This window comes from Trichosurus vulpecula, chromosome 1, assembly GCF_011100635.1.
Source record: "Trichosurus vulpecula isolate mTriVul1 chromosome 1, mTriVul1.pri, whole genome shotgun sequence".
Lineage (NCBI taxonomy): Eukaryota > Metazoa > Chordata > Mammalia > Diprotodontia > Phalangeridae > Trichosurus > Trichosurus vulpecula.
The window spans coordinates 408,806,632-408,833,127 of record NC_050573.1 but is presented as its reverse complement, the minus strand read 5'-3'; the positions used below and the strand labels follow the sequence as shown (position 1 = coordinate 408,833,127).

Below are 26,496 nucleotides of genomic sequence, written 5' to 3'. Positions count from 1 at the left end.
GTGTCATTTCTCAGCCACCATTTTCAAATGCTACTGCTACATGCATATTCTACCCCTTTTCAGCTCCCCATTATATGTTGTCTTCCCTCATTAGAATGTAAACTCCTAGAAGTCAGGGACTAACTTGTATGCTTGTATTTGTATCCTCAACACTTAACACAGTGCCCGGCACATAATAAGCACTCAAATGTTCTATCTATCTATCTGTCTGTCTGTCTGTCTGTCTATCTATCTATCTATCTAGGGAGGAGGAAGATTGTATCTCCCTATCTCACTTGAAATGGTAGTGCAGTGGTCACCCAGAGGCTGATACCAATGCTGTTCTATATAGAAGTTTTAACTTACTTTATTTTTCTGACTGAGGCTAGTTAGCCCTCTCTAGGTAGTTTGATGACCCTCCACTTCCAAGGGCTCATTATACTAGGAACACCTGACTGGCTTTAGTTTTACTGATGCTCAAACCCCATAGCTCAAGTGATCCACTAGCCTTGGCCTTTCTGGAATTACAAGGGTGTGCCACTATGCCTGATTATCTATCCTCTATCTATCTATCTATCTATCTATCTATCTATCTATCTATCTATCTAATTTACCTACCTACCTACATATCTCTGAATGTACAACTACAGTAGGTGAGGAAATGAGAGAAGGCAGAGAGATGATAGCAGTGTATCTGTGGGATGCTTTGGAGGAGCATCATGTGAATTTGGTTGTTTTGTAGAAAACATATGACCTCAGGCATCAGGACCCCAGCAATCTGGGAGTCTTTAGGGTTTGAGACACAACAAAGCTCAAAGAAAGAAGCATGATATAAAAGGGCAATGGGAAGCAGACAAGTCACGACTGCTAAATTAACAAAGGCTCTCAATTTTTGACCAACTTTTTTGACGCTCTCTTGCTCCAGTAATAATACAGATCCAACATATTAAGACATAGTTCATGCATATTGTTCCATATGATCCTAGGATTAGACAAGTAGTAACAAAGCATGACCTTTCCTAGTTTCTGGCAGTGATACTATTTTTTTCTTTTGAAAATCTGATTAATTCCATCATGGAATCATTCAGGAGGGCAAGAAAAACTCAATTTTTTCATTCATACTGTGAAATTGCAGAGGCACTGCCAAAATATAATTCTGTACCTTGGCAAGGGACCCCAACCACTTTTCCGTATGTCACTGCCAGAATGTAGGGGAGGAAGAGAATATCCAGTATAAATAAAGAGGCCCCCAAAGCTTGTGAAGCAGTCACAGATGTGGTCCTCTAGAGAATTCATCAAGCTCTGCTGAGAGAGGACAGGAAATTAAGATGGCAAGATTAGGGCTACTTTCTGAAGAAGTTTCAAAGTCCAGCATGAACTTTTTCTTGACCTAGAAAAAGGTATTCATCTACTGGGAACAGCTGTCCTCACAGATAGAAGCATTCATATCGAGTAGTTAGCATGGAAAGGCATACTCAAAAGTTAGTTGAATCAATCCTTGAGATCACATATTAAAGATTATAAGTGTTTTACATATCATATTGCATTTGATCTTCACAATAATCTTGTGAGGAAGGTGCTTGAGTTATTACTATTCCCATTTTACAGATGAGAAAACTGAAGCTCAGAAAACTAAGTGATTTACTTGTCCAATGTCAGTCAGCCTCTAAGTAGTGGAAGTGGGATTTGAAACCAGTTCTCTCCTGACCCTAATTGAAGAGATTTTCTACTATACCATGTGACCAGATCCTTTGCTTAGCATACTGAAGAAGTACAGTAAAAGTGATATTACCAATTAATATATTTTATTGATAGGTACTATTACTCATTTTGAGTTAATGGTTACACATGAACTTATTTACAGATCTATGAGATAGCACCATTCTTTTTTTTCTTTCTTTAAATAATACTTATTTTTTTCCCCAATTACATGATCTCACCTTTTAAGCAAAGATGATGATTCTTTAAAAATATTCCTTTAAACAAAAATGATGCTTAACGTAGATTCAGAACTTTATGAGGCATTAAAGGGTTTTACTTGGAACCTGTACCAGGTTGTTGCTTTTATTTTTTTTAATTTAGTTAATATATCTAGGTTTCAGCATTGATTTTCACCAGAGTTTGAATAACAAATTTTCTCCCCATTTCTACCCTTCCCCCCACTCCAAGATGGCATATATTCTGGTTTCCCCATTCCCCAGTCAGCCCTCCCTTCTGTCACTCCACTCCCCTCCCACCCCCTTTCCTCTTAATTTCTTGTATGGCAAGATAGATTTCTATGCCCCATTGCCTGTATATCTTATTTCCTAGTTGCATGCAAAACCTTTTTTTTTTGGAACATCTGTTTTTAAAACTTTGAGTTCCAAATTTTTTCCCCTCTTCCCTCCCCACCCACCCTCCCTATGAAGGCAAGCAAGTCAACATAGGCCACATGTGTACCATTATGTAAAACCCTTCCACACTATTCATGTTGTGAAAGACTAACTATATTTTGCTCCTTCCTAACCTTTATTCAATTTTCTCCCTTGACCCTGTCCCTTTTCAGAAGTGTTTGCTTTTGATTACCTCCTCCCTCATCTGCCCTCCCTTCTATTGTCCCCCCTTTTTATCTTCTTCCTCCTTCTTTCCTGTGGAGTAAGATACCCAATTGAGTGTGTATGTTATTCCCTCCTCAGGTCCAGTCCAATGAGAGCAAGATTCACTCATTCCCCCTCACCTGCCCCCTCTTCACTTCCTACAGAACTGCTTTTTCTTGCTATTTCTATGTGAGATAATCTACCCCATTCTATCTCTCCCTTTCTCCCTCTCTCAATATATTTCTCTCCCATCCCTTAATTTGATTTGACTTTTTTAGATATCATCCCTTCATATTCAACTCACCCTGTGCCATCTATCTATCTATCTATCTATCTATCTATCTATCTATCTAACTATCTATCTATATGTATATATACACACACATATATGTATGTATACATACATATGTATGTATATGTAGGTACACATACATATATGTATGTAAATATGTGTATATACATACATATATGTATGTATATATGTATGCATATTCCCTTCAGCTACCCTATTACTGAGGTCTCATGAGTCATACATATCATCTTTCCATGTAGGAATGTAAGCAAAACAGTTCAACTTTAGTAAGTCCCTTGCAATTTCTCTTTCTTGTTTACCTTTTCATGCTTCTCTTGATTGTTGTGTTTGAAAGTCAAATTTTCTATTCAGCTCTGGTTTTTTCACTGAGCAAGCTTGAAAGTCCTCTATTTTATTGAAAATCCATATTTTGCCTTGGAGCATGATACTCAGTTTTGCTGGGTAGGTGACTCTTGGTTTTAATCCTAGCTCCATTGACCTCAGGAATATCATATTCCAAGCCCTTCGATCCCTTAATGTAAAAGATGCTAGATCTTGTGTTATTCTGATTGTGTTTCCACAATACTCAAATTGTTTCTTTGTGGCTGCTTGCAGTATTTTCTCCTTGATCTGAGGGCTCTGGAATTTGGCAACAATATTCCTAGGAGTTTTCTTTTTGGGATCTTTTTGTGGAGGCGATCTTTGGATTCTTTCAATTTCTATTTTGCCCTGTGGCTCTAGAATATCAGGGCAGTTCTCCTTGATAATTTCTTGAAAGATATCTAGGCTCTTTTTTTGATCATGGCTTTCAGGTAATCCAATAATTTTTAAATTATCTCTCCTGTATCTATTTTCCAGGTCGGTGGTTTTTCCAATGAGATGTTTCACATTGTCTTCTATTTTTTCATTCCTTTGGTTCTGTTTCATAAAATCTTGATTTCTCATCAAGTCACCAGCTTCCACTTGCTCCAATCTAATTTTTAAGGTAGTATTTTCTTCAGTGGTTTTTTGGACCTCCTTTTCCATTTGGTTAATTCTACCTTTCAAGGCATTCTTCTCCTCATTGGCTTTTTGGAGCTCTTTTGCCATTTGAGTTAGTCTATTTTTTAAGGTATTGTTTTCTTCAGTATTTTTTGAGTCTCCTTTAGCAAGTCATTGACTTGTTTTTCATGTTTTTCTCACATCGCTCTCATTTCTCTTCCCAATTTTCCCTCTACTTCTCTAACTTGCTTTTCCAACTCCTTTTTGAGCTCTTCCATGGCCTGAGACCAGCTCATGTTTTTCTTGGAGGCTTTTGATGTAGGCTCTTTGACTTTGTTGATGACTTCTGGCTGTATGTTTTGGTCTTCTGTGTCTCCAAAGAAAGATTCCAAAGTCTGAGTCTCAATCTGAGTCTGTTTTTGCTGCCTGGCCATGTTCCCAGCCAACTACTTGACCCTTGAGTTTTCGTTGGGGTATGACTGCTTGTAGAGTACAGAGTACTTTGTTCCAAGCTTGAGGGGATGCACTGTTGTTTTCAGAGCTATTTCTATACAGCCAGCTCTGCCACACCAGAGCTCCTCCTCCCCCAAGGACCACCAATCTGGACTGGACTCAGATCTTAAGCAGGCTTTGCAGTTCCACTCTAATCCACCACTTAATTCCTCCCACCAGGTGGGCCTGGGGCAAGAAGCAACTGCAGCTGTAGTTCTGTAGCTACACTACCCCCGCTGCCCCCAGGGCAGTGGCCAAACCCCAAACTCTTTTCACTCTGTCCCCTGCAGCTTTTCCCAGTAACCTTCTCTATTGTCTTTGGTGTTTGTGGTTTGAGAAGTCTGGTAATTGCCACAGCTCACTGGTTCAGAGCGCTAGGGCCTGTTCTGCCTGTCTCCTGCTCTGGTTGGTCCTGCTTCCACCCATGCTGGGCTCTGTTCCACTCCTCTCCCAGCTCCATGTATGATAGACCTTACCCAGAGACCATCCAGGCTGTCCTGGGCTGGAGCCCTGCTTCTCTCTGCTATTTTGTGGGTTCTGCAGTTCTAGAATTTGTTCAGAGCCATTTTTATAGGTTTTTGGAGGGACCTGGGGGGGAGCTCATGCAAGTCCCTGCTTTCTGGCCGCCATCTTGGCTCTGCCTCCCCCCTCCAGGTTGTTGCTTTTAAAGAAACCCTGAGATAGCTTTAACATTTAGATTAGCTCAAGCATAAGAAACCACTTAATTCAGTCAAAATTCCATTAATTCATTAATCCCCATGGGAGAATATATTTTACCCCAAAGTGAACATAGGTTGAGTTCTGGACAAGGAACTTTCAAATTGCTATGTATATTTTTTGGGCTCCATCCATGTTTGAGGAGGAAACTTTAGGGAAAAAGAAAGGTAAGAGAAGATAATTAGAAGTATTTCTAATTAAAGGAAATAAATCCTATGGTCATATAAATTTCTTGTCTTGTTTTTTTAAGAAATTTGCAATGACACAAGTGTATGAGGTGCCTGTAAGAACAATGGTTTAAGAATGAGAAATTGTTTGATTTAAGCTGAAATGGACAAGTGACATGGTGACAGACATATATTTGTAGCTGAATCAGAAAAGGGCAAGTATGACTGGTCTGTCCATTTGATTGGAACAATCACAAAAACATGGCAGAAGCAGGACCACTTTGGGGGTTTCTATGACAAGGCACGTGCAGTTGTGCCATGGACAACTGTATGGCCCAAATATTTTTTAAGTTACATTAATAAGATATGATCTCAGCCCATAACCAAAAACCTTTGAAACCCATTTTATAGAGAAAATATCAATCACTGTCATTACATAACCTCTAAACACTATCATATTTTAAGAAGACACAGACTTATTAAAGGAAGCTAAGAATGTTCAGAGTAGAAATACCTTTAACTTTTGAAATTGATTAAAGTACTTGCTATGATTAACTTGAAAGTGTTCCCTGATGCCACTTTCAAAAGAGAGAATTCTAGGAAGGATGGACTATTCCTCTGACCCAACATGGAGCCTCTTAAAGCAACATTGAGTTTCTTAAAATATTTTATTAATAATTTAAAAAAGGCTTATAAATATTAAGTATTTATGATTTTGAAGAGTAGAGCTAAATAAAGTCAAATTAAAGGGCCCTTACTGTTACTGGGTTAAGGCTTCTATTTTTAAGAGCTTCTAAAGTAAATCAGACCTATGTCTTGGATAAAATGAACTAAAGTCCAACTTTTAAAAATTTACCTTTCAAATCATATTGATTTTCAATGGTTTTCTGGAGTCCATTTATCACATTCTGAAAAGCAGTACATTCTAAAAAAAAGTAAAAAAAATCATTTGTAAACTTTTAAACTTACTTTTTGTAACTATTTTGTTGCAATTTTAAAGAAAGAATATTGTAAGTGAAAACATTTGCTAGTTAATAAAAAAGCTAAATATCTAAAAGAAAATTATAATATAAATGAAGAAAAGACATAGTTTTAAGCCATGAATGCTCTAGTATTAAGTCATAGGCTTTCTTTTTAAAAAAAATTCAGTTTTATTTTATTTTCAGTTCCTAATTCACTCTTTCTTCCCTCCCACTTGCCATTGAGAAGGCAAGAAAAATAAAAACCATTACAAATATGTATAGACATGCAAAAAATTTTCCCTATTAGCCATATCTGCTGCCACATACACACATGTGTGCAAACACACACACACAACACACACACAAGAAAAAAGGAAGAAATAGAAGAAAATTTGCTTTCATCTATACTCTTTCTGGAGGTGGATAGCATACTTCATCATGAGTCCTTCAGAACTGGTCGTTGTGTTGATAAGTTACTAAACATTTCAAAGTTCATTATCTTTACAATATTGCTGTTACTGTAGAAATTGTTCTGGTTCTGCTCAATTCACTTTGCATCAGTTCACCTAAGTCTTCATAGGTCTTATGAAACTACTCCCTTCTTCATTTCATAGCATAATAGCATTCAATCACAATCATATACCATAACTTGCTCAGCCATTCTCAACTGATAAGCACTCCTCAGTTTCAATTCTTGGCTACCACAAAAAGAGCTGCTATAAATACATTAATACATAAAATCATAAGATTTCTGAGGTATAAACTAACACAGATTTATTTTATAATGACATTACCTCAGTTTATAATACTAAAAACTTCAAAACAGAAAATAACTTTTAGTATTTTTAAAAGACTTTAGCATAAAAATAATTTCACCTTTAATAGTTAATACACACTAAAGCTTTGCCTTGTGTAAATTCACAGCAGTAAGGCTGAGTGTGAGTATGTCAAGTTTGAGGAGAAAATCATACTCTCCACCTTAAAAGAGGCGAGGCCCTACATATAATTACTATACACGTTCTTAAAGTAAGTCAATAGATGTGAACACTTTGCAACAACAACAAAAAAATTTACACATGCAAGGTATTGCTATTACTAATCTTTTCCCATAGGAATAAGGGTTGTTCTCATTCTTCCTGATGTTCCCAGGAACCAAAGTGTTAGTTGTCAATTATAAACCTAGGCAGCAAAGTGCCTCTGTGTATAAAGCACTAGGCAGAGTTAGGAAGACTTAAGTTCAAATTTGGTCTCAGATATTTGCTAGCAAGGTGACCCTGAGCAAGTCACTTATCCTCTGTCTGCTTCAGTTTCCTTAACTGTAAAATGGGGATAATAATAGCACCTACTGCCCAAGGTTGTTGTAAGGATTAAATGACATAATATTTTGTAAAGCACTTAGCCAAGTATTGATGCTTAATAAATACTGATTTCTTTCTTCCTTCCTTCCTTCCTTCCTTCCTTCCTTCCTTCCTTCCTTCCTTCCTTCCTTCCTTCCTTCCTTCCTTCCTCCCTCCCTCTCTCCTTCCCTCCCTCCCTCCTCTCCTTACTACTTTGTCAATTTATTTCCCTAATTCAATGGCTTATATACCTTTTTAAGGTGATGCGCTAGCGCATATGGAAACTATTGGGGTGATAAGGAAAGTGATTCATTTCAACTCAAGAACAATCAAATGTAGAGGCAAAATACTAGAAAAGTAGAGTATTTTAGTGTTTCAAAATGTGTAATTTTAGTACATGAACACAAGATGGACCTCCTGTAATATAAACTCATACATTTCTACAGGCCTCTTAAAAAAGACACCCTACAAAAAGAACACAAATTAAAGTACAGCATAATTCAGGACATAAGAGTTATAGCTTTGATTTTTTTCTTTGTAAATTTTAATCTCTATAGTACTTAGGGTCAAAGTACTATCCTTGGACCAATATCCTACCAAACTAAACTATGAATATCAGAATAGAAAGACATGTGTTGCCCTGATGGGTTAGCAACCCAGTAATTATTTTGGCATGAGAAAATAAACAAATTCCAAACTAAGAGATTGTTATACTGAATTCCTAACCCAGTATCTTGGATTTTAAATATTGGGACTTTATGTTTTCAGTAGTTTTTCAGTCCTATCTGACTCTTTGTGACCCCATTTGGGGTTTTCTTGGCAGAGATACAGGAGTGGATTGCTATTTCCTTCTCCAGCTCTGCAGATGAGGAACTGAGGCAAACGAGGTTAAGTTATTTGTCCAGGGTCACACAGCTAGTAAGTGTCTGAGGCCGGACTTAAACTCAAGGAGATGCAACTCCCTGACTCTAGGCCCAGAGCTCTATCCACTGTGCCACCTAGCTGCTCTAGTCAGGGTATAATTCAAACAGTATAAAATCCTTTCACAATGTTCTCTCTAACAGGCTGTCCTGAGATGCTAGAGAGGGTCCTGAAAATATAGTACCCTAAACCGGGAAAATCCAGGGTAGCCTAACCCTGGGAGGTGGCAGAGGTCACTATAGGAACTGACGTTCTATTCTGAGGGTGTGAAGAAGGGAAAGGGGAAAGTAAAAGCTAGAGTACAGTAGAAGAGAAAATGAAAAGAGGGAAAGAACTTTATATTTCTCATAAGTGGGGTACATGAAAAGAATATAGAAACACAGAGAAAGAGATTGGGGGAGTGGGCATCAGATGAATCTTTTTCTTATCCCCAACGGACAAAGGAGGATTTTACACACACACACACACACACACACACACACACACACAGAGAGAGAGAGAGAGAGAGAGAGAGAGAGAGAGAGAGAGAGAGAGAGAGAGATTTAGAAAGAGGGATAGGAATTGGAGATTAAGATGGAGGATGATACTGAGGAAGGAATAGTAACAAGTAAAACAAATTTTCTGATGCTGAAGAGAGAATTAAAGGGGTAGAAAGGAAATAAAGAAACCAGAATTTAAGGACTGCCCCTTAGACAATTGGGGAATGGCCAAACTGGTATATAAATGCAATACATTCATAAAATGTGATAACATGAATATATTATACCATTAGAAATGACAAAAGAGATTATTTCACAGAATCCTAGGTAGTATGAATTGATGTAGATTGAAATGAGCAAGACCAGGAGAACAATTTATACAAGGAAAACAACATGGTAAAGAAAAGCAGCTCTGAAAAACTGAAGATTTCTGATCTAAGTAATGACTAATATTGCCGGAGGACTTGTGACTAAGCATGTTACCCACCTCCTGACAGAGGTGAGAGGGGCAAAGTACAAAGACATACATTTTTGGACTTTTAGACATGACTACTGTGTAGATTTATTTTGCCTGAATATGCTTATTTTTTATGAGTGTTTTTCCTCTTTGTTTTGCTTGATTAATTGGGAGGGGGAAGAGTTAGCCATAGTAATGTCAAAATGAATATTTCAATAATATATAGAATAGAATTAGGTATTTTATTTCAAACTAAAAATAAAATATACTGAAACAAAATTACCTTTGGAAGGGCAAAACTTTTGATTAAAAGTTTCTAAGCATAATGAAAAGATTTCTTCTCTTTTTATTATATATGAATTCAACAAATCAGAGCAGTCCTACCAGCAGAAATAAATGGGCCTTTACTTTGTTGACTGGGATTATGCTTATCCTAGGAGAAACATTTTTGTAGAGGCCTCAGTTCCAGATGATGGTTGTCAAGAGAATTCTTCATCAGGCATCAATGGGCAGAATAAATTACTTGGTAACTAATGGATTTGGTTAGTGTATCCATATCCCAAAATAATTATGTCTAACTCGATGACCCTTAGTATCTGATGGAGCTTCTTCTCTGCACCTGGACTTCTGTGAGTATGGATGTAAAATTAAGATTCTTCTTGCTACAGCTTCAGGCTCTGAGGGTTAAATTAGTTTCCTCCTTCCAATTACTTTCAGTGTAAGTATAAGACTAATTCAATTCAATTTAATTCAACCCCATAAGCATTTGTTAACTACCTACTATGTGCCAGGCACTTCACTCTAAAGCATTCACACACTCCCCACACCCCCATGGATTATGGAGTTGGTATTCTCTTAATCAATAAAATTCAATCAAATCATGATTTTTAACTAACAATTGTATAAAATGTAATTTCCTAGTGATGGAGGATGTGGAGCTAATTTAAATGTTTTAATAATGTTTAGATACATTATTTAAAGTTAGAAATTAGTGACTATAGTTTATAAAATTTTTAGAATATAGATTTAGTTCTGTATAAACATTACCATATAACAAACTTTTATGGAATCAAAACTAGGAATAATTTTTTCGTGAATAGCAATTATCATCATTAGTTTTCTAGACTTCATTTTTTAAACCAGTATCCTCATTTTTTATTGAGAACAGTATATACGCATATGGAAAAGTACCTGGTGTGCCTGCAGCTGTGATCATGTTTGCATGGCAGAAACAAATGAACTAAAACTCAGCAAAGCTGGTCAATGTTGTTTACCATGTTCTGGTGCCTTAGTTGACCATGTAATGATCAGGATATACTATCAATTTTATGCAGACACTTTCTCAAGATAGTCTTATTGTTCCTGAGGGCAGGAATGAGAAACTCATTAGCTTGAAAGGCCATGATAACCAAAATGAAAGATTTTAAGTTTTTCTTGTAGACTCCTTGGGCCCCAGTCCCTATGTTTTATGTTGAGACTCAGCTCCTACTGATTTGCTTCCTCATATGAACTGGAATGTCTGCCTTTTGGAATAAAATACTTTGGCTGTTTTTGTTTTTTCTGGACTAGTGAGTTCATCAGCCTAGAGAATTTCTAGTGTGGAAACCACCTCCACCAATGTAAATCATCTATAATATAGACTTAGAGAATTGTCTGGGATCAGTGAGGGGGTAAATTGCTTGTCCATGCTTACACTGCCAAAAGCCGACAGAGGCAGTCATTCAGCCCAGGTCTTTCTTTCTCCAAGGCCACTCCTCTAAGACACTGTGCCGTGCTGCCTTTGGTGAATAAATGTATGAAACATTTATTAAATGTTTTCTATTTACTAAGAGAAACAATAATTTGTTTCTAGAATTCACCTTGTTGGAATTGAAATAATTTTTAAAAAGGGAAAACAACAATAAATTTGTTATCTCAGGTATGACTCTATCCATTGGAAATTTTTAACTTTATGCTTATGAAAGATATAAAGTGGTATTCCTTGAACAAGTACTAAGTGCCTCTGGTATTGGAAGTGACATGGTTGGATTAACCGGGTGTCTCTTCATCCCTCTTTCCTTTTTCACCTCCCTCCCACCTCTCCAGGCAATGAGGGACTTTCTGACCAGTTTCCTACTCCATTATCTCATATTTGCTATTTGTTAAGATCAGAGAAGGCCAGATCTCCTACACATATCCCAACAAAAGAATATCAAAGGATAATAGAATTAAGCTTCCTCTTTCATTCAAGAACTACTTTAAAGATAACAGGAATCCAGCAGAATATGAGAGATAAGTGGCACAAGAAAAACCAGGCTAAACCTAAGAAATTATAAGATGCTTATAAATGTTGAATAAGGAGTTTTGCCAAGGAAAATATGAGTAAACAGAAGACATCAAATATGATAAAGACATACTGTAGACTTACAGAAATGCAAAAGATAATCTGAGCTGAAAAGGATATCTCCACATGTACAAGCAAAATTGTAGAGAAAAAAACTGCTTGACCACAAAGACTATAAGAATGATGATGAAAAGAAGTGAAGCAAGTGATAAAAAAAATTAGAATTGAAATAATTTTGGTGAAAAAATGGATAAGACATGAACTGGTCCCAGGCCATGGAAGAGCTCAAAAAGGAGTTGGAAAAGCAAATTAGAGAAGTAGAGGAAAAATTGGGAAGAGAAATGAGAGCGATGTGAGAAAAACATGAAAAACAAGTCAATGACTTGCTAAAGGAGACCCAAAAAAATACTGAAAAATATACTGAAGAAAACAACACCTTAAAAAATAGATTAACTCAAATGGCAAAAGAGCTCCAAAAAGCCAATGAGGAGAAGAATGCCTTGAAAGGCAGAATTAGCCAAATGGAAAAGGAGGTCCAAAAGACCACTGAAGAAAATACTACCTTAAAAATTAGATTGGAGCAAGTGGAAGCTAGTGACTTGATGAGAAATCAAGATATTATAAAACAGAACCAAAGGAATGAAAAAATGGAAGACAATGTGAAATATCTCACTGGAAAAACCACTGACCTGGAAAATAGATCCAGGAGAGATAATTTAAAAATGATTGGACTACCTGAAAGCCATGATCAAAAAAAGAGCCTAGATATCATCTTTCAAGAAATTATCAAGGAGAACTGCCCTGATATTCTAGAGCCACAGGGCAAAATAGAAATCGAAAGAATCCATCGATCGCCTCCTCAAATAGATCCCAAAAAGAAATCTCCTAGGAATATTGTTGCCAAATTTCAGAACTCCCAGATCAAGGAGGAAATACTGCAAGCAGCCAGAAAGAAACAATTTGAGTATTGTGGAAACACAAGCAGAATAACCCAAGATCTGGCAGCTTCTACGTTAAGAGATCGAAGGGCTTGGAATGCGATATTCTGGAGGTCAATGGAGCTAGGATTAAAACCAAGAATCACCTACCCAGCAAAACTGAGTATCATGCTCTGAGGCAAAATATGGATTTTCAATAAAATAGAGGATTTTCAAGCTTTCTCAGTGAAAAAACCAGAGCTGAATAGAAAATCTGACTTTCAAACACAAGAATCAAGAGAAGCATGAAAAAGTAATCAAGGAAAAGAACAAGAAAAAGAAATTGCAAGGGACTTACTAAAGTTGAACTGTTTTGTTTACATTCCTACATGGAAAGATGATGTGTATGAGTCATGAGACCTCAGTATTAGGGTAGCTGAAGGAAATATGCATATATATATATATATGTTTATGTATATATATGTATAAGTGAATGTGTATGTATGTATATATGTATGTGTGTATATATATATAGAGAGAGAGCAGGCACAGGGTGAGTTGAAGATGAAGGGAAGATATCTAAAAGAAATAAAATCAAATTAAGGGATGAGAGAGGAATATATTGAGAGAGGAAGATAGGGAGAGATAGAATGGGGTAAATTACCTCGTATAAAAGTGGCAAGAAAAAGCAGTTCTGTAGGAAGAGAAGAGAAGACAGGTAAGGGGGGAATGAGTGAATCTTGCTCTCATCAGATTTGACTTGAGGAGGGAATACCATACATACTCAATTGGGTATCTTACCCCCCAGGAAAGAAGAAGGAAGAAGATAAAAAAGAGGGGGGATGATAGAAGGGAGGGCAGATAGGGGTGGAGATAATCAAAAATAAACACTTTCGAAAGGGGACAGGGTCAAGGGAGAAAACTCAATAAAGGGGGATAGGTTAGGAAGGAGCAAAATATATTTAGTCTTTCACAACATGAGTATTGTGGAAGGGTTATACATAATGATACGCATGTGGCCTATGTCAAATTGCTTGACTTCTTAGGGAGGGTGGGTGGGAAGGGAAGAGGGGAGAGAATTTGGAACTCAAAGTTTTAAAAACAGATGTTCAAAAACAAAAAAAAAAAGTTTTTGCATGCAGCTAGAAAATAAGACACACAGGCAATGCGGTGTAGAAATTTATCTTGCCCTACCAGAAAGGAAGGGAAAAGGGGATGGAAGGGGAGCGGGGTGACAGAAGGGAGGGCTGACTGGGGATCAGGGTAACCAGAACGTACGCCATCTTGGAGTGGGGGGGAGGGTAGAAATTGGGAGAAAATTTGTGATTCAAACTCTTGTGAAAATCAATGCTGAAAACTAAATATATTAAATAAATAAAAAAGAAAAAAAATGAATAAGATTAAATACCTTAGAACAAAGGCTAGAAAAACCCAAGTAATGTACTCCCTGAAAGCTAAAATGAAGAATTCAGAACTCAATGCCTCCATGAAATACTAAGAAATATTAGAACAAAATCAAAAGATTGGGAAATTAAAGAAAATGTAAGGTATCTACTATCAAAAACAACTGACCTGGAAAACACATCAAGGAGAGACAAGAATTACCACTCTAGTGAGTGGTAAACAGGCGCATGATGCTACCTACAACAACAACATGGCCAAACAAAACAAACAATCCCCTTTAAATGAAGCAAATATGGTCCTGATACTTAAACCAATGAGAGACAGAGAAGAGAATAAATAGAAAGCAAAGAAAACTATAAACCAATATGTCCAATGAATATTGATATAAAATACTAACATATTAATTAACATATCAATTAATATTAGCACATTAATCAACACATTAATATTAGCATATTAATTAGCATATAAATATTAACATATTATAACATAAAATATTCACAAAGGGGGTACAACATATTAAACTATTATATACTGTGATCAAGCTGAAATCATACTAGGGCTTCAGGATTAAGTCAAAATTAAGAATACTATAAACATAAAAGGCCATATTATTAATAACAAAAACAAGAAAAATCACAATTGGTAAACAAATGCCAAAAAAAATTTTGAGAAAACACATCCTTTTATGTGTTTTTAAAAAGTATAGCAACAAAAGGACCCTTAGTATCAAAATGATATCTATTTAATACTAAAAGCTAGTATTTTTTTTTGTCATGGAGAAAAGCTAGAAGCCTTTCTAATAAGCTCAGGAGTGAATTAAAGATGCCTTCTGTTACCACTATTATTTTATATAGTTCTAAAAATCCTAGCTATAGCAATAATATGAGAAAAAGAACTGGAGTGGGAAAAGAAATGAAGCAAGAAGACCAACCAGCAGGTCACCATAACAGTCCAGGAGTGAGATAATGAGGGTCACTAACTATCATGGTGGTGGCAATGTCAGAGGAAAGAAGGAGCCATACATTATGGATGTTACAAAGGTAGAAATGACAACTGGTAACTGATTGGATATGGGGAATGAGTGGTAAACAGGCGCATGATGCTACCTACAACAACAATAAAGGGGTTAGGAAGAGGGGAAGATTTGGGGGAAAGATGATGAATTCAGTTTTAGGAGGATTAGGTAGCACAGTAGATAGAATACTGGGCCAGAGTCAGGAAGACCTAAATTTAAATCTGGCCTTAGACACTAGCTTGGTGATCCTGGGCAAGTCATTTAACCTGTTTACCTCAGTTTCCTCATCTGTAGAATGACGATAATAATAACATCTACTTTCCAGGGCTCCTGTGAGGATCAAGTGAGGTAACGATTGTAAAGTGTCAGCATGGTGTCTGGCACATCCGAAGCATTATATAAACATTAGCTATTATTGCTGTTGTTATTAAGTTTGAGATATCTACAAGACATCCAGTTCTAGATGTCAACAGGCATTAGGAAACGTGAGCCTGGAGGTCAGGAGAGGGGTTCAGCCTGCATGGATAGATCTGAGAATCCAACACATACCTATATACAAAATAAATCATCAGCCTTTTTGTATATTGCCAACAAAACCCAGGAGGGAGAGATTTTAAAAGAGGAATTCTTTTCAAAATAACTACAGAATGTATAAAATATCTGGGAATTGAATTACCAAAACACATAGGAATTATATAGGTACAACTACAAGAGTTTTTACAAAAATAAAGATATAATTAAATAAAGAGATGTTAATTGCCATAAATAGGTTGTGCTAATATAATAAAAATGACGGTACCATCTAAATTCATTGACATATTCAGTGCAATATTGATCAAACTACCAAAGATTTATTTCACAAAACTACAAAAAAAGACAAAGTTCATCTGAACAAAATGTCAAGAATCTCAATAATTTTTAAAAGTGGGAAGGAAGATGGCTTGGCAGATCTCAAACAATACTAGAAAGTAGTGATCATCAAAACTATTTAGTACTGGTTAAAAAATAGAAAAGGTGATCAGTGGAACAGATTAGAGAGGTCCTCAAGACCCAAAAATATTCAATCAGAATAGCAGAATGTTCAATAAAACCAAGGACTGTAGCTCTTGGGGTAAGGACTCTCTCTCATTATTTGACAAAAAATTCCAAGAAAAATGGAAAGCAGTCTGGCAAAAATTTGGGTTGGATCAAAGTCTCATTTCCTATTCTATAATAAACTTCAAAATTCAAAAATGATCTAGATACAAAAGGTCACGCTATATACATATTACATATATGACAGGTCTTCCCTATTAGAATGTAAGCTCCTTGTGAATAGAGTTAATTTTATTCTTGACTTTGTGTCTCTAGCACATAGCAAGCATTTAATAAATACTCGTTAACTGACTGATTGATCAATCATGACTTTGGAAGACTGATAATGAAGCATGTTTCCTAACTCTTGACAGGGATGTAATGGAGTGGAAGATCTGTAGACCAGCCAATGCACAGATTTGTTTTGCTTAACTCTACTTATTTCAAGGGAAAGCTTTTTGAAAAAATGGGGAGTGGTTGAAAATTTAGGGATGGGGTTAGGAAGATTTCAATAGTGATACTAAAAGAAGGAAGGAAGAAAGAAAAGAGTATCAATGAAACATTTAGAATACACAAAAAAGAGCAGAGAGAAGTGTAGAAAGGGACAGAGACAAGCAGCATTGGAACTATCATGCTGAATTTAATATACATTTGAAAAAACAATTTCTAAGTAATGAAGTTTCACAATGTCATATACAATCTTCTTTTCCATTCTTCTTTATATAATGAAAGTCATACTACCAAAAAATTAAAAAGCAATGTTTGCTTTTCCCAATCTTATTCATATTACCACAATGTTTGGAAATCCCAAATAGTTACTTTCCCAATATTTTAACTCAAATTTTACAACAGTGAATCAGAAACTCCTACAGGTATCTTGGTCCCAAAAAACAATGGAAAAGAAACTTTTCATCGGGGATACTGAGCAGAAATAAAGGACATGGTGACTAATGGATTTGACTAATGTGGCAAAATCCCAAAATAATTTTGTGCCTAACTCAATATCTACTAATATTGGGAGTTTAACATAGACATTAACAAACATTGAAAAACACATTTATTAAACCTTTATCTTCAATTCTTAAACCATTTTTCTTAAAGCACAAGTCCAACCATGTTCTTCCCCACTCCCACCCCACCAACCCTGGCCCTGCTCTGCCCTCAGCAAATTCCAGTGGCTTCTTGATGCTTCCAAGATCAAATACAAAATCCTGTTTGGTGTTCAAAACCCTTCATATCTTAGCTGCTGTATATCATTCTAGTCTTCTTATACGTTACTCTCTGATATGCACTCTTCAATGCAAGAACACTGGCTTCCTGGCAGTTCTGTGAACCTGATACTCCATCACCTTGGCTCAGCATTTTTTTCTGGCTGTCCCCCATGCCTGGAATGCTCTCCCTCTCTATCTCTACTTGCTGGCTTCCTTTAAGTTCCAAATAAAATCCCATCTTCTAGAGGAGGCCCTTCTGAACATCTTTGAATTCTAGGGTCTTACCTCTTTTAATTACTTCCTATTTATCTTGAATACAGCTTGTTTGTACATTCTTGTTTGTTTATTGCTTCCCCTTTTAGACACTGACCTCTTTGAGGGCAGGAACTGTCTTTCTTTTTTCATATTGGTATCCCAAATACTTAGCACAGTGTCTGGCACATAGTAGGTGCTAAATAAAGGTTTACTGACTATTACTGATTATTGACTTTGTCTTTCTCTATAAAGTCTAAGGGAAAAAAGGAAGTAGCATGCGTAGGAAGTGGATTTTTGTTTGTTTTGCTTCCTGTTAGTTTCCTCCTTATTAACAGTAAACATCTTTTTAGAAATATCAAAAGGATTGTATGCTGCATTCTCTTTTGGAAGGGGCCAATGAAAGGCTAGAAATCTAGGTGGTAGAAAGGGAAGTACCAGATCAATCCCTGGAGTAAGGGGAAAAAAGAAACAGAATAAGTGGAAAACTGATCTTGATGCAGACTGGTTAGAATGTGTCCCTTACCTTAGAAAGAGAAGGGCCAACAGGTAGACTAAAATAGCTAGAAGAGTAAATGAGTCTGAAAGTGCAGTCCCTGACCCAAAAGGAAATCCACCGATTCCAATGTTTATCCTTAATTGATATACTCATGGTTGGCAGATCAAAGGAACCTGGGAGCCTCCTTATCCTAGATGGGTGTATTTGAAAGGCGGCAGCTAATTTTGGCTACCTCTGTACAAAACCACAGAGCCCTTACACCTCTTAGGCCATTCCAAATCAGTTTAGTCTTCATATAATCAATTTCGTGGGTTGCAATTACATATATGGTTTTGTTTCCCAGAACCAGACCAAGATTGGAACCTAAAGCTGGTGGTGAGGTAAAAAACATGTCTTTTTACAACTTTTTTATGGGACTGAGTGTTTTATCAGTGGTTTATATGCCATTAATAAATCTTGTAGTTTCACTGGAATTGGGTGTGACTGTTTCTGTTCCCTGAAATGCAGAACCAGATTAATGCATTTCACGTCATATTTTTTTTGGCCCCAAATACCTTGATCATCAAATTTCTTTATCACTCTAACTACTACTTCAAGATGTTCCCAAAAATCATGTCCATTTTCAAAGTATGAATATTGACTACCAATTAGGATATTCAAGAGAATGTATTATGGGCTCAAAAGACAATTCCCAAAAATGGAGTTCCAAAAATATTTTGAGTAATGGTAGCATCATTGGAGTAATACATAATTTCCCAAGATGAATAACCTAAAGGGGACCACACTTACAGGGATGTACAAGTACTAGCATGATTGCAAAAAATCAGTACTAGACACAAGTGATTTCAAAGGAAGTTCATTTCATATATCCTATGTGTTATGCCCTTCTATTTACACATCTTGCAGTGCCATGCTACTGGCTCACATTTAGCTTGTGGTCCACCGCAGCTCCCTGATCTCCTCTCATTGCAAAGTTAGATCCGAGCCATACATGTAGTGCAATGTTTTTCTTTCCTAAATGATCTGTCTCACACTTGGCCTCTACAACTAGTCATGCTCATTCTCTACTCAGAAATTTAATAAGTAATTTTAATAAATATATTCATCAGAAAGAATTTGTTCATGGAAACAACTTCTTACCTTCTTTAATGGAGTTCTCTTTGGATTGCATCAATTTTAGCAGAGAGTTAGTCTTTTCCAACTGAATATCTAATTTATTGTTCTTTGAACTGAGTTCTGACATTTGCTGTGGAAAATACAAAGTATTTATTTTAATGACAAGTCAAAATTATACTTTAATTCTTTTACCTTAAGCAAGATGCTTCTTGGGCTTTTCAGAAATGAGGACTTGATAGTAAACACTAAATAGTGAAAGGACTATGTAAAGGCTATATGTTCTACAGTTGACTAAACTGTCAATATTTATAAAACCCATTTTTACCAAAGCCACATTCTTCCCCCTTTTATCTGTAGCATTTAAGATAATACAAACTGATGTCTTCAGCAAAACACACTCAAAACACAAATTTCTAGAAAAATCTACATAAAAATGGGCATCTTGAATTACAATGATAGAAGGAAAAGAGATCAGGGAACGAGAAGAAAGTATGACAACTGCGAAAAAGAAAAGGAAGATGAGAAGGAAAAGGAGAGGGGCAAATGGAAAGGACCACAGGGTTATGAACTAGAAGGATCTTGAGAGGTTAGGTAGTCTAACTTGCACCCTCACCAATCTCATACAAGAGAAGAATGAGGCTTGGAAAAATTAAAAGACTTTGCCTAGGTCACATAGCTAGTTAGTGCCAGAGCTTGTGCTGGCAGCCATGCCTCTATTCTCTTAGTCTGTGTTCTTTCTATATCACCTAGCCTTCCATGGAAATAAAAAAAATGAGAAGAATAAGAAAGTATACGAGTCAGATGGAAAGAAGGCTGAAAGGTTGAACATAAAGCATTTCCTACTCACCCAATGCCTCAGTTCATGTACATTTCAGGCTTGTATCAATTCATTTTCTATGTTTTATCACATCCATTTCTCTCTTTCCTTTTCATATGCCCTTCTCCATCCATTCCACGGTTCCCTTTCTGTCCTTTAATCCAAATACCACTACTTGGTACTTCTACATACCTTTTCTATTTGTGAGAAGTCATTTATAAGTTTGTCAAGATTCACCATGCTTATTTTTTTCACAGTCGCTTCACCAGTTTCATCCATAATTCTAGAAAACACAATAATATTTAATGTAAAAGAGTAAAAAACCACAGAAAGGAAATCCTACTCTCTTATTATCCTATTACTAGAACATAGTAGTTGGTCAGATTGGTTGTCACCTCAGGAGCCTCAGAAGGCCCTTGGGGTGGAGGAGAAGAAAAAAGAAGTGACGAGGTAAGACCTGATCATAATAGCTCACAATTATACTGCATTGTTAGGTTTGCTTTTATTCTTCAGATTTTTAAAGCTTTTTTCCTTTTTTATTTTTAACGTACTGATCAACACAAATATTTCTGCATGTAAAAATGTGCTTGCATGTACCATTAAAAAACTGTTAAATTTAACAAGTGACAAAATTAGTGTTCTCTCCTGAATTTTTTCTTCTTTGTGATTTTATTTTATTTTTTTAGCTTTTATTTAGTATTTTATTTCCCCCAGTTACATGTAAAAACAATTTTTAACATTCATTTTTAAAACTTTGAGTTCCAAATTCTCTCCCTTCCTACCTCCCCACCCCCGTCATTGAGAAGGCAAGCAATTCAATATAGGTTATAAACGTGTAGTCATGCAAAATATATATGTAATAATCATGTGAAAGAAAGCATAGACCCCCCCCAAAAAACTCAAGGAAAATAAAGCAAAAAAAAATATGCTTCAATCCGTATTCAGACACCGTCAGTTCTTTCTCTGGGGACAGATAGCATTTTTCATTGTAATTCCTTCAGAGTCTTGGATGGCTGTACTACTGAGAAAGCTAAGTCATTCACAGCTGATCCTCTTAAAATACAGTTGTTACTTTGTACACAGTACATTTCACTTTGCATCAGCCAATGCACGTCTTTCCAGGGTTTTCTGAGAGTAAATGCTCATCATTTCTTATAGTACAATAGTATTCCCAAGATAATCCATCATAATCATACCAAAACTTGTTCAGCCATTCCCCAATTAATGTGCTTCCCTTCCACTTCTAATTCTTTACCCCCAGAAAAGAGCTGCTATAAATATTGTTGTACATAAAAGTCCTTTTCTTTTTTGTTTTTGTTCCCTTTGGGATACAGACCTAGAAGTGGTATTGCTAGATCAAAGGGTATGCATGGTTTTATAACCTTTGGGCACAGTTCCAAGTTGCTCTACAGAATGGTTGAATCAGAACACAAGTCCACCAACAGTGCATTAGAGTCTCATTTTCCCCATATCCCCTCCAACATTTATCATTTACCTTTCAGAACTGTTTTAATTTGCATTTCTCCAATCAATAGTGAGTTAGAGCATTTTTTCGTATGGCTATAGATCTTCTTTGTGATTTTAATGTTTTATTGTTCCTCACTTTCCATTCATTCATTTACTTAGTAACTTATTTATCTGTTCATTTATTCTTTCAACATCTCTATAACTACCACCAAAAACAGACTCCCTCAAAGGCCTTGTTGTTTCTGCTGCTATGGCTTCCTTGCCTTATAGGTAAAACACTTTTTTTGTCTGTGTTGGAGTCAAAGTGCTTGGGAATATCCAGCACAGTCTAGCAGTTCAATTTTTGTCCTACCTTAGTGATACTGGAGGTCTAGAGCAATGGGGTCCCCTGTTCTGGAATCCCAGTGAATTCTTCAGTAAGGTATCAAAGCCAATGTGGATATTGTGTTAAAAATCAGATATTGGGAAAAATTTCTAGTCATTCCTTTTCTTTTTTCTTATTTCCTGTGCCTGAAAATATAGAGGGGATTTTATGCCAAGGCTTTCTTTGATCTGAACAGAGGGCAATGGTATCAAACTATGGATGGCCACCGAAAAAGTCCTTACCTTCAGTGCTAAGAACTATAGTGTTTAAACAGATGTGAGGGACTGTTGGCTAGTACTCTAGTTTGCCATTATCGAATGGTGAATCGGAAGGATTACATAAAAGCCCCATTCACTAAAAAGGGTCCCCATGTCCTGTGGGTCATCTTGTTCTCCCTCTGGCCAGGTCATGCCAGTCTACCCCCCAAAATCTTGTGACTCCCTATAACTTCCAGGAACAAATACAAAATCTTGAGTAGTGTTCGATGCTCTTCATAACGTAGACACTTCCTACCTTTCATACTGTCCAAGTGACACTGCCCTCCTGGCTTTTCATGAATAAGATACTCCATCTCTTGGCTGCAGCCATTTTCTCTGGCTGTCCCCCATGCCTGGAATAATTCTCTCCCTTCTCCATTCTGATTACTGACCTTCCTGACTTCTGTAAGCCCCAACTAAAATCCTATCTTCTACAGGAAACTTTTCCCAACCCTTCTTAATTGTAGTGTCTTCCCTTTTAAAATTATTTCCATATTTGTTTGCTTGCTGTCCACTCCTTTGGACTGTAAGGTCCTTAAGGACAAGGCCTATCTTTTGCCTCTTTTTGTATCCCCAACACTTAGCACCGTGTCTGGCACATGTTGTTGTTAAGTTGTTTTCAGTTGTGTCTCTTCATGACTCCATTTGGGGTTTTCTTGGCAAAGATACTAGAATGGTTCGTCATTTCCTTCTCCAGTTCAGTTTACAGATGAGGAAAATGTGGTGAATAGGGTTAAGTGACTTGCCCAGGGTTGCACAGTTAGTAAGTGTCTGAGGCCAGATTTCAACTAGGGAAGATAAGCCTTCCTGACTCCAGGCCTGGTACTCTATTTGCTGTGACACCTAGCTACCTGGCCCATAGGAGGCACTTAATGAATGTTTAGTGACCATGCCTTTTAGCCTTATAGCCACAATGGTGGGCACAAAATAAAATGAACTCTGTTAAAAACTATTTGTTTCTCCATGGAGAATTTGTGAGCCATCCTGCAATTTAACTGCAACTTCCTATTGTTTTCTGGTTTCATTCATAGTGTAAATAACAGGATTGATCTGAATCAAACCTCCAACGGAACATCTCCAGAATTGTCCTCCAGTAGCCTCTCTACCTGTCACCTGGATAAGGATCTCACATTTAGAGCAACAGCAGTGAGGTCAGCTTTTACAGAGAGTTTAAAGACCACGCAATTCTTTGTATATTATACCCGCTTTTCTACCCCTTTGCCATCATTACTTCAGAGGTGGAAGGAGGATACACAGTACTAGGGGATAATTTATGATTTTCTCTGATTCACAGGTTGTCACAGAGAACTTATATCCAAGTGGGAAATACACGGGTGACAAGAATCTCTATATTTAGACTGGTCCTCAGAAATCAGGCACAGTCTGCTTCCAGGACCACGGCCTGCACTGCATTAGCACAGCCTTACAGAACTTAGGGTCACTTCCATGTCCTGATGAGTGATCAGAGAAGGGCCTTAACTAACAAATCAGTTTTTATTTGATATGGAAGATCCTTCTTATTCAATTAGGGAGTGAAATGGAAAATATTTATCAAGTGGGATTTTTCTTGAAATATGAAAGACAGCAACATCCCAGTTATATTTTGGTTTACAGGAGAATGACTAAAGAGAAATATTTGGAACATTTCATTACCATCCTTGTTTAAAACAACTATACAAGAAAAGAAACTTGATGTTTTAATATTACCTTTTTTCTTTTTAAAAATATTTTATTGATGCTCTTAACAACAAAACAAAACAAAACAAAACAGTGCTGTCCCATCTCCCAACCCCTCTCCACACAATGAAACAAAAAAGAATCCTTCCTGGTAACAAAGATGGACAGTTCAGCCAAAAAAAAAAAAGAAAAAAATCAACACATGGACAATGTGTGATAATGTATGCCTCATTTAACAACTCTAATTCATCACCTTTTAACTGAGAAGAGGGAGGTTGCGTCATTGAAAGGCCTCTGAAGTCATGATTGGTCATTGCTCTTGATAAGAGTTCTGAAGTCTTTCAATATTGCTTCCTTTTACTTGATTGCGGACATAATGTAATTTTTTTTGTTTGATCTGCTTAATTAATTCTGAACCAGTTCCTACCATCTTCCTAAGTTTCTCTGAATTTTTAGTATTTGACATTTCTTACTGAGCAGTAACATTTTATTATATTAAGACACCACAATTTCACAGTTTGTTCAGCCACTGGCCATGATTTTGTTCCTAGTTCTTTGTTAAAATGGTCCCTTTTCTTGTTTGAGTCATTTTTAGTAATGCCATTAATGAACTAGACTTTAAGAACTTTTAATTCCTATGAAATAAGCAAGCAATAAAGAAAGAATTTAGAAAGAAAGGGGAAAAGGCAGGAAGGAAAGAAGGAAGGAAGGGAGAAATTGTTAACTTTTGGTGGAAGTTTGCCTCTTTTATCTACTTTTCCTCTCCTAACTTAGAGAACCTTACACTAGGAAACATATGCCCAGTTTTCCAATATCTCCAACAGGTTAAAGCTATAATTGTGTGGGATTGTGCAGGGATGAGGGAGGCAGGAGATAAAAGAAGCACTTAGTGTCAGGATTTCTTTTTACTTTATGAGCTCATAGAACAGAAGAAAAGTTCAAGATGTGGAAGAAATGGGAATTGCATATGCTTGAATAAGATTATTTTAATTTCTTTTCATAAACTTTTTTTTCTGTCTTTGTAAGAAGTCTGTGTTGGAAGGGACCTCAGACTAGATGAACACCTACTTATACCAATACCTGATCAAGATTCCCCTCTATAACATGCCTGACAAACTGAAACACACTTTGCTTAAAGACGTCTAGTGGAGAGGCTAGGCCAGATGACAGTGAGATGTTCTGTCTAACTTCAACTCCTTACCACCACCTCAAAACAGTAAGAAACAAGCCATATAAACAATGACAATAAGAAAGGAAAAAGATCACAACAAAGTAATTACTGCTGCCTACTGGGGTGTTACACACATTAACCCAATCTCCCAGTGGCTATAGCTGCATATGCAGTTACTTCTGAGTCTCCATTTGGCAGTATGCCAGCCAGATCCCACCCTTACCCTTGCCATGAATATGATCTTTAGTGCCTTCTCTGAGATTATCTCCAGTTTATTCTGTCTATAACCCATTTGCACAGAGCCGTTTGCATGTTGTCTCCCCATTCAATTGTAAGCTTTTTGAGTACAGAGACTGCTTTTGCCTTTCTTTGTATCCCTAGCACTTAGCACGGTGACAGGCACAGAGGAATTAATTAATGCTCCTTGACTCGACTTGATTAGCATCAGGGATCAGGAAGAGTGGGTGGCTGCTGCTGCACTTACTGTGTGGGTCCCCCTCAGCTTTCCCCCTCAAGAAAAGTGTCTAGAGAATCAATGACATAATCAATATAGACGATTAACAGCCACAGCAAGTGGTAGGGTACAATATAAATCCACAAAAATTATTATCATTAAAAACAAACAAAATGAAATTAGTCAGCAAAGGTCTCATGGTATAATCTGAATTAATTAAAATACATAGTGCTTTAAAAAACCAAGGAGTTACTTCATAGAACTAGGAAAAATAATACTAAAATTTAAAGAAATAAAAGTTCGAGAATTTCAAAAATGAAAAATAAAAAGTAGAACTTAAAGAGAAAGGTATACATTTCAACCTATAAGACTGTCATCATCAAAACTACTTCATCCATAAAAACCCAAGACTGAAGACAGTAGGAGGCTGATGTTAAGAAATTCAACAATATGTAATAAAAACTTCCTCAAAATCTAAGTTGATGAAGCTAATTTATTAACTTAACAAAGGCTTATCGTTCCTGACAACCCTCTGCATAAGGAAGACTTCAGAAAAGAAACCAATTTCCCAGCAGAGAATTCATTCAAACCATTTCCTAAATGGTTTAAAACAAAAATCTAACACTAACACTTATGAAAAAGGGCAGTCATGTCTGCTGGTAATTAGTGCTGAAAACTAGTCAGCACTTCAAACTTGCCAGTCATCCAACCCCTCACAGCGCTGATGAATGCACTCCCCCGTCCCCCCAGCATGACCACCTACTTTGGTTTGACCAAGCTGAAGAAAACTCTAAGGACCATAAAAAATCCGTAAGAACTCTTAAGAATTTGTAAAGAAATACGTAGAAAAGCATATTTCCTATGCTTTTCCAGTGGATGAAAATATTCCATGATTGATTCAAACAAGTGTGACAGAACACCCAGAGAAATGCATTTCAAATCCTCTGTAAAGCAAGACTCTTTGGAAAACTGACAGGTGCCACTACCTAGTGTTTTGTTACCTTGTGGGAGGTATTAATTTTTGACAGTTTTCTTAATCAAAATGGTTGAAATAAACCTGTAAATGAGTGATGAAAAAAATTAAGATATTCTAATTTGGCTTTGTGTTAAAAGTT

At 36.6% G+C, this 26,496-nt stretch overlaps 1 protein-coding gene across 1 annotated transcript in view; it reads right to left on the bottom strand.

Annotated features, from left to right (window-relative positions):
• Window positions 1-20,270, bottom strand: part of CCDC152 (coiled-coil domain containing 152) — a 46,997-nt gene extending 26,727 nt beyond the window's left edge. The window contains exons 1-3 of the mRNA XM_036759562.1: window positions 20,184-20,270; window positions 19,199-19,304; window positions 6,061-6,129 (exon numbers count right to left, since the gene is read on the bottom strand). Of these exons, the coding sequence (XP_036615457.1) occupies window positions 6,061-6,129; window positions 19,199-19,304; window positions 20,184-20,270 (262 nt within the window). The remainder of the gene's footprint in view (window positions 1-6,060; window positions 6,130-19,198; window positions 19,305-20,183) is intronic.
• Window positions 20,271-26,496: the final 6,226 nt, after the last annotated feature.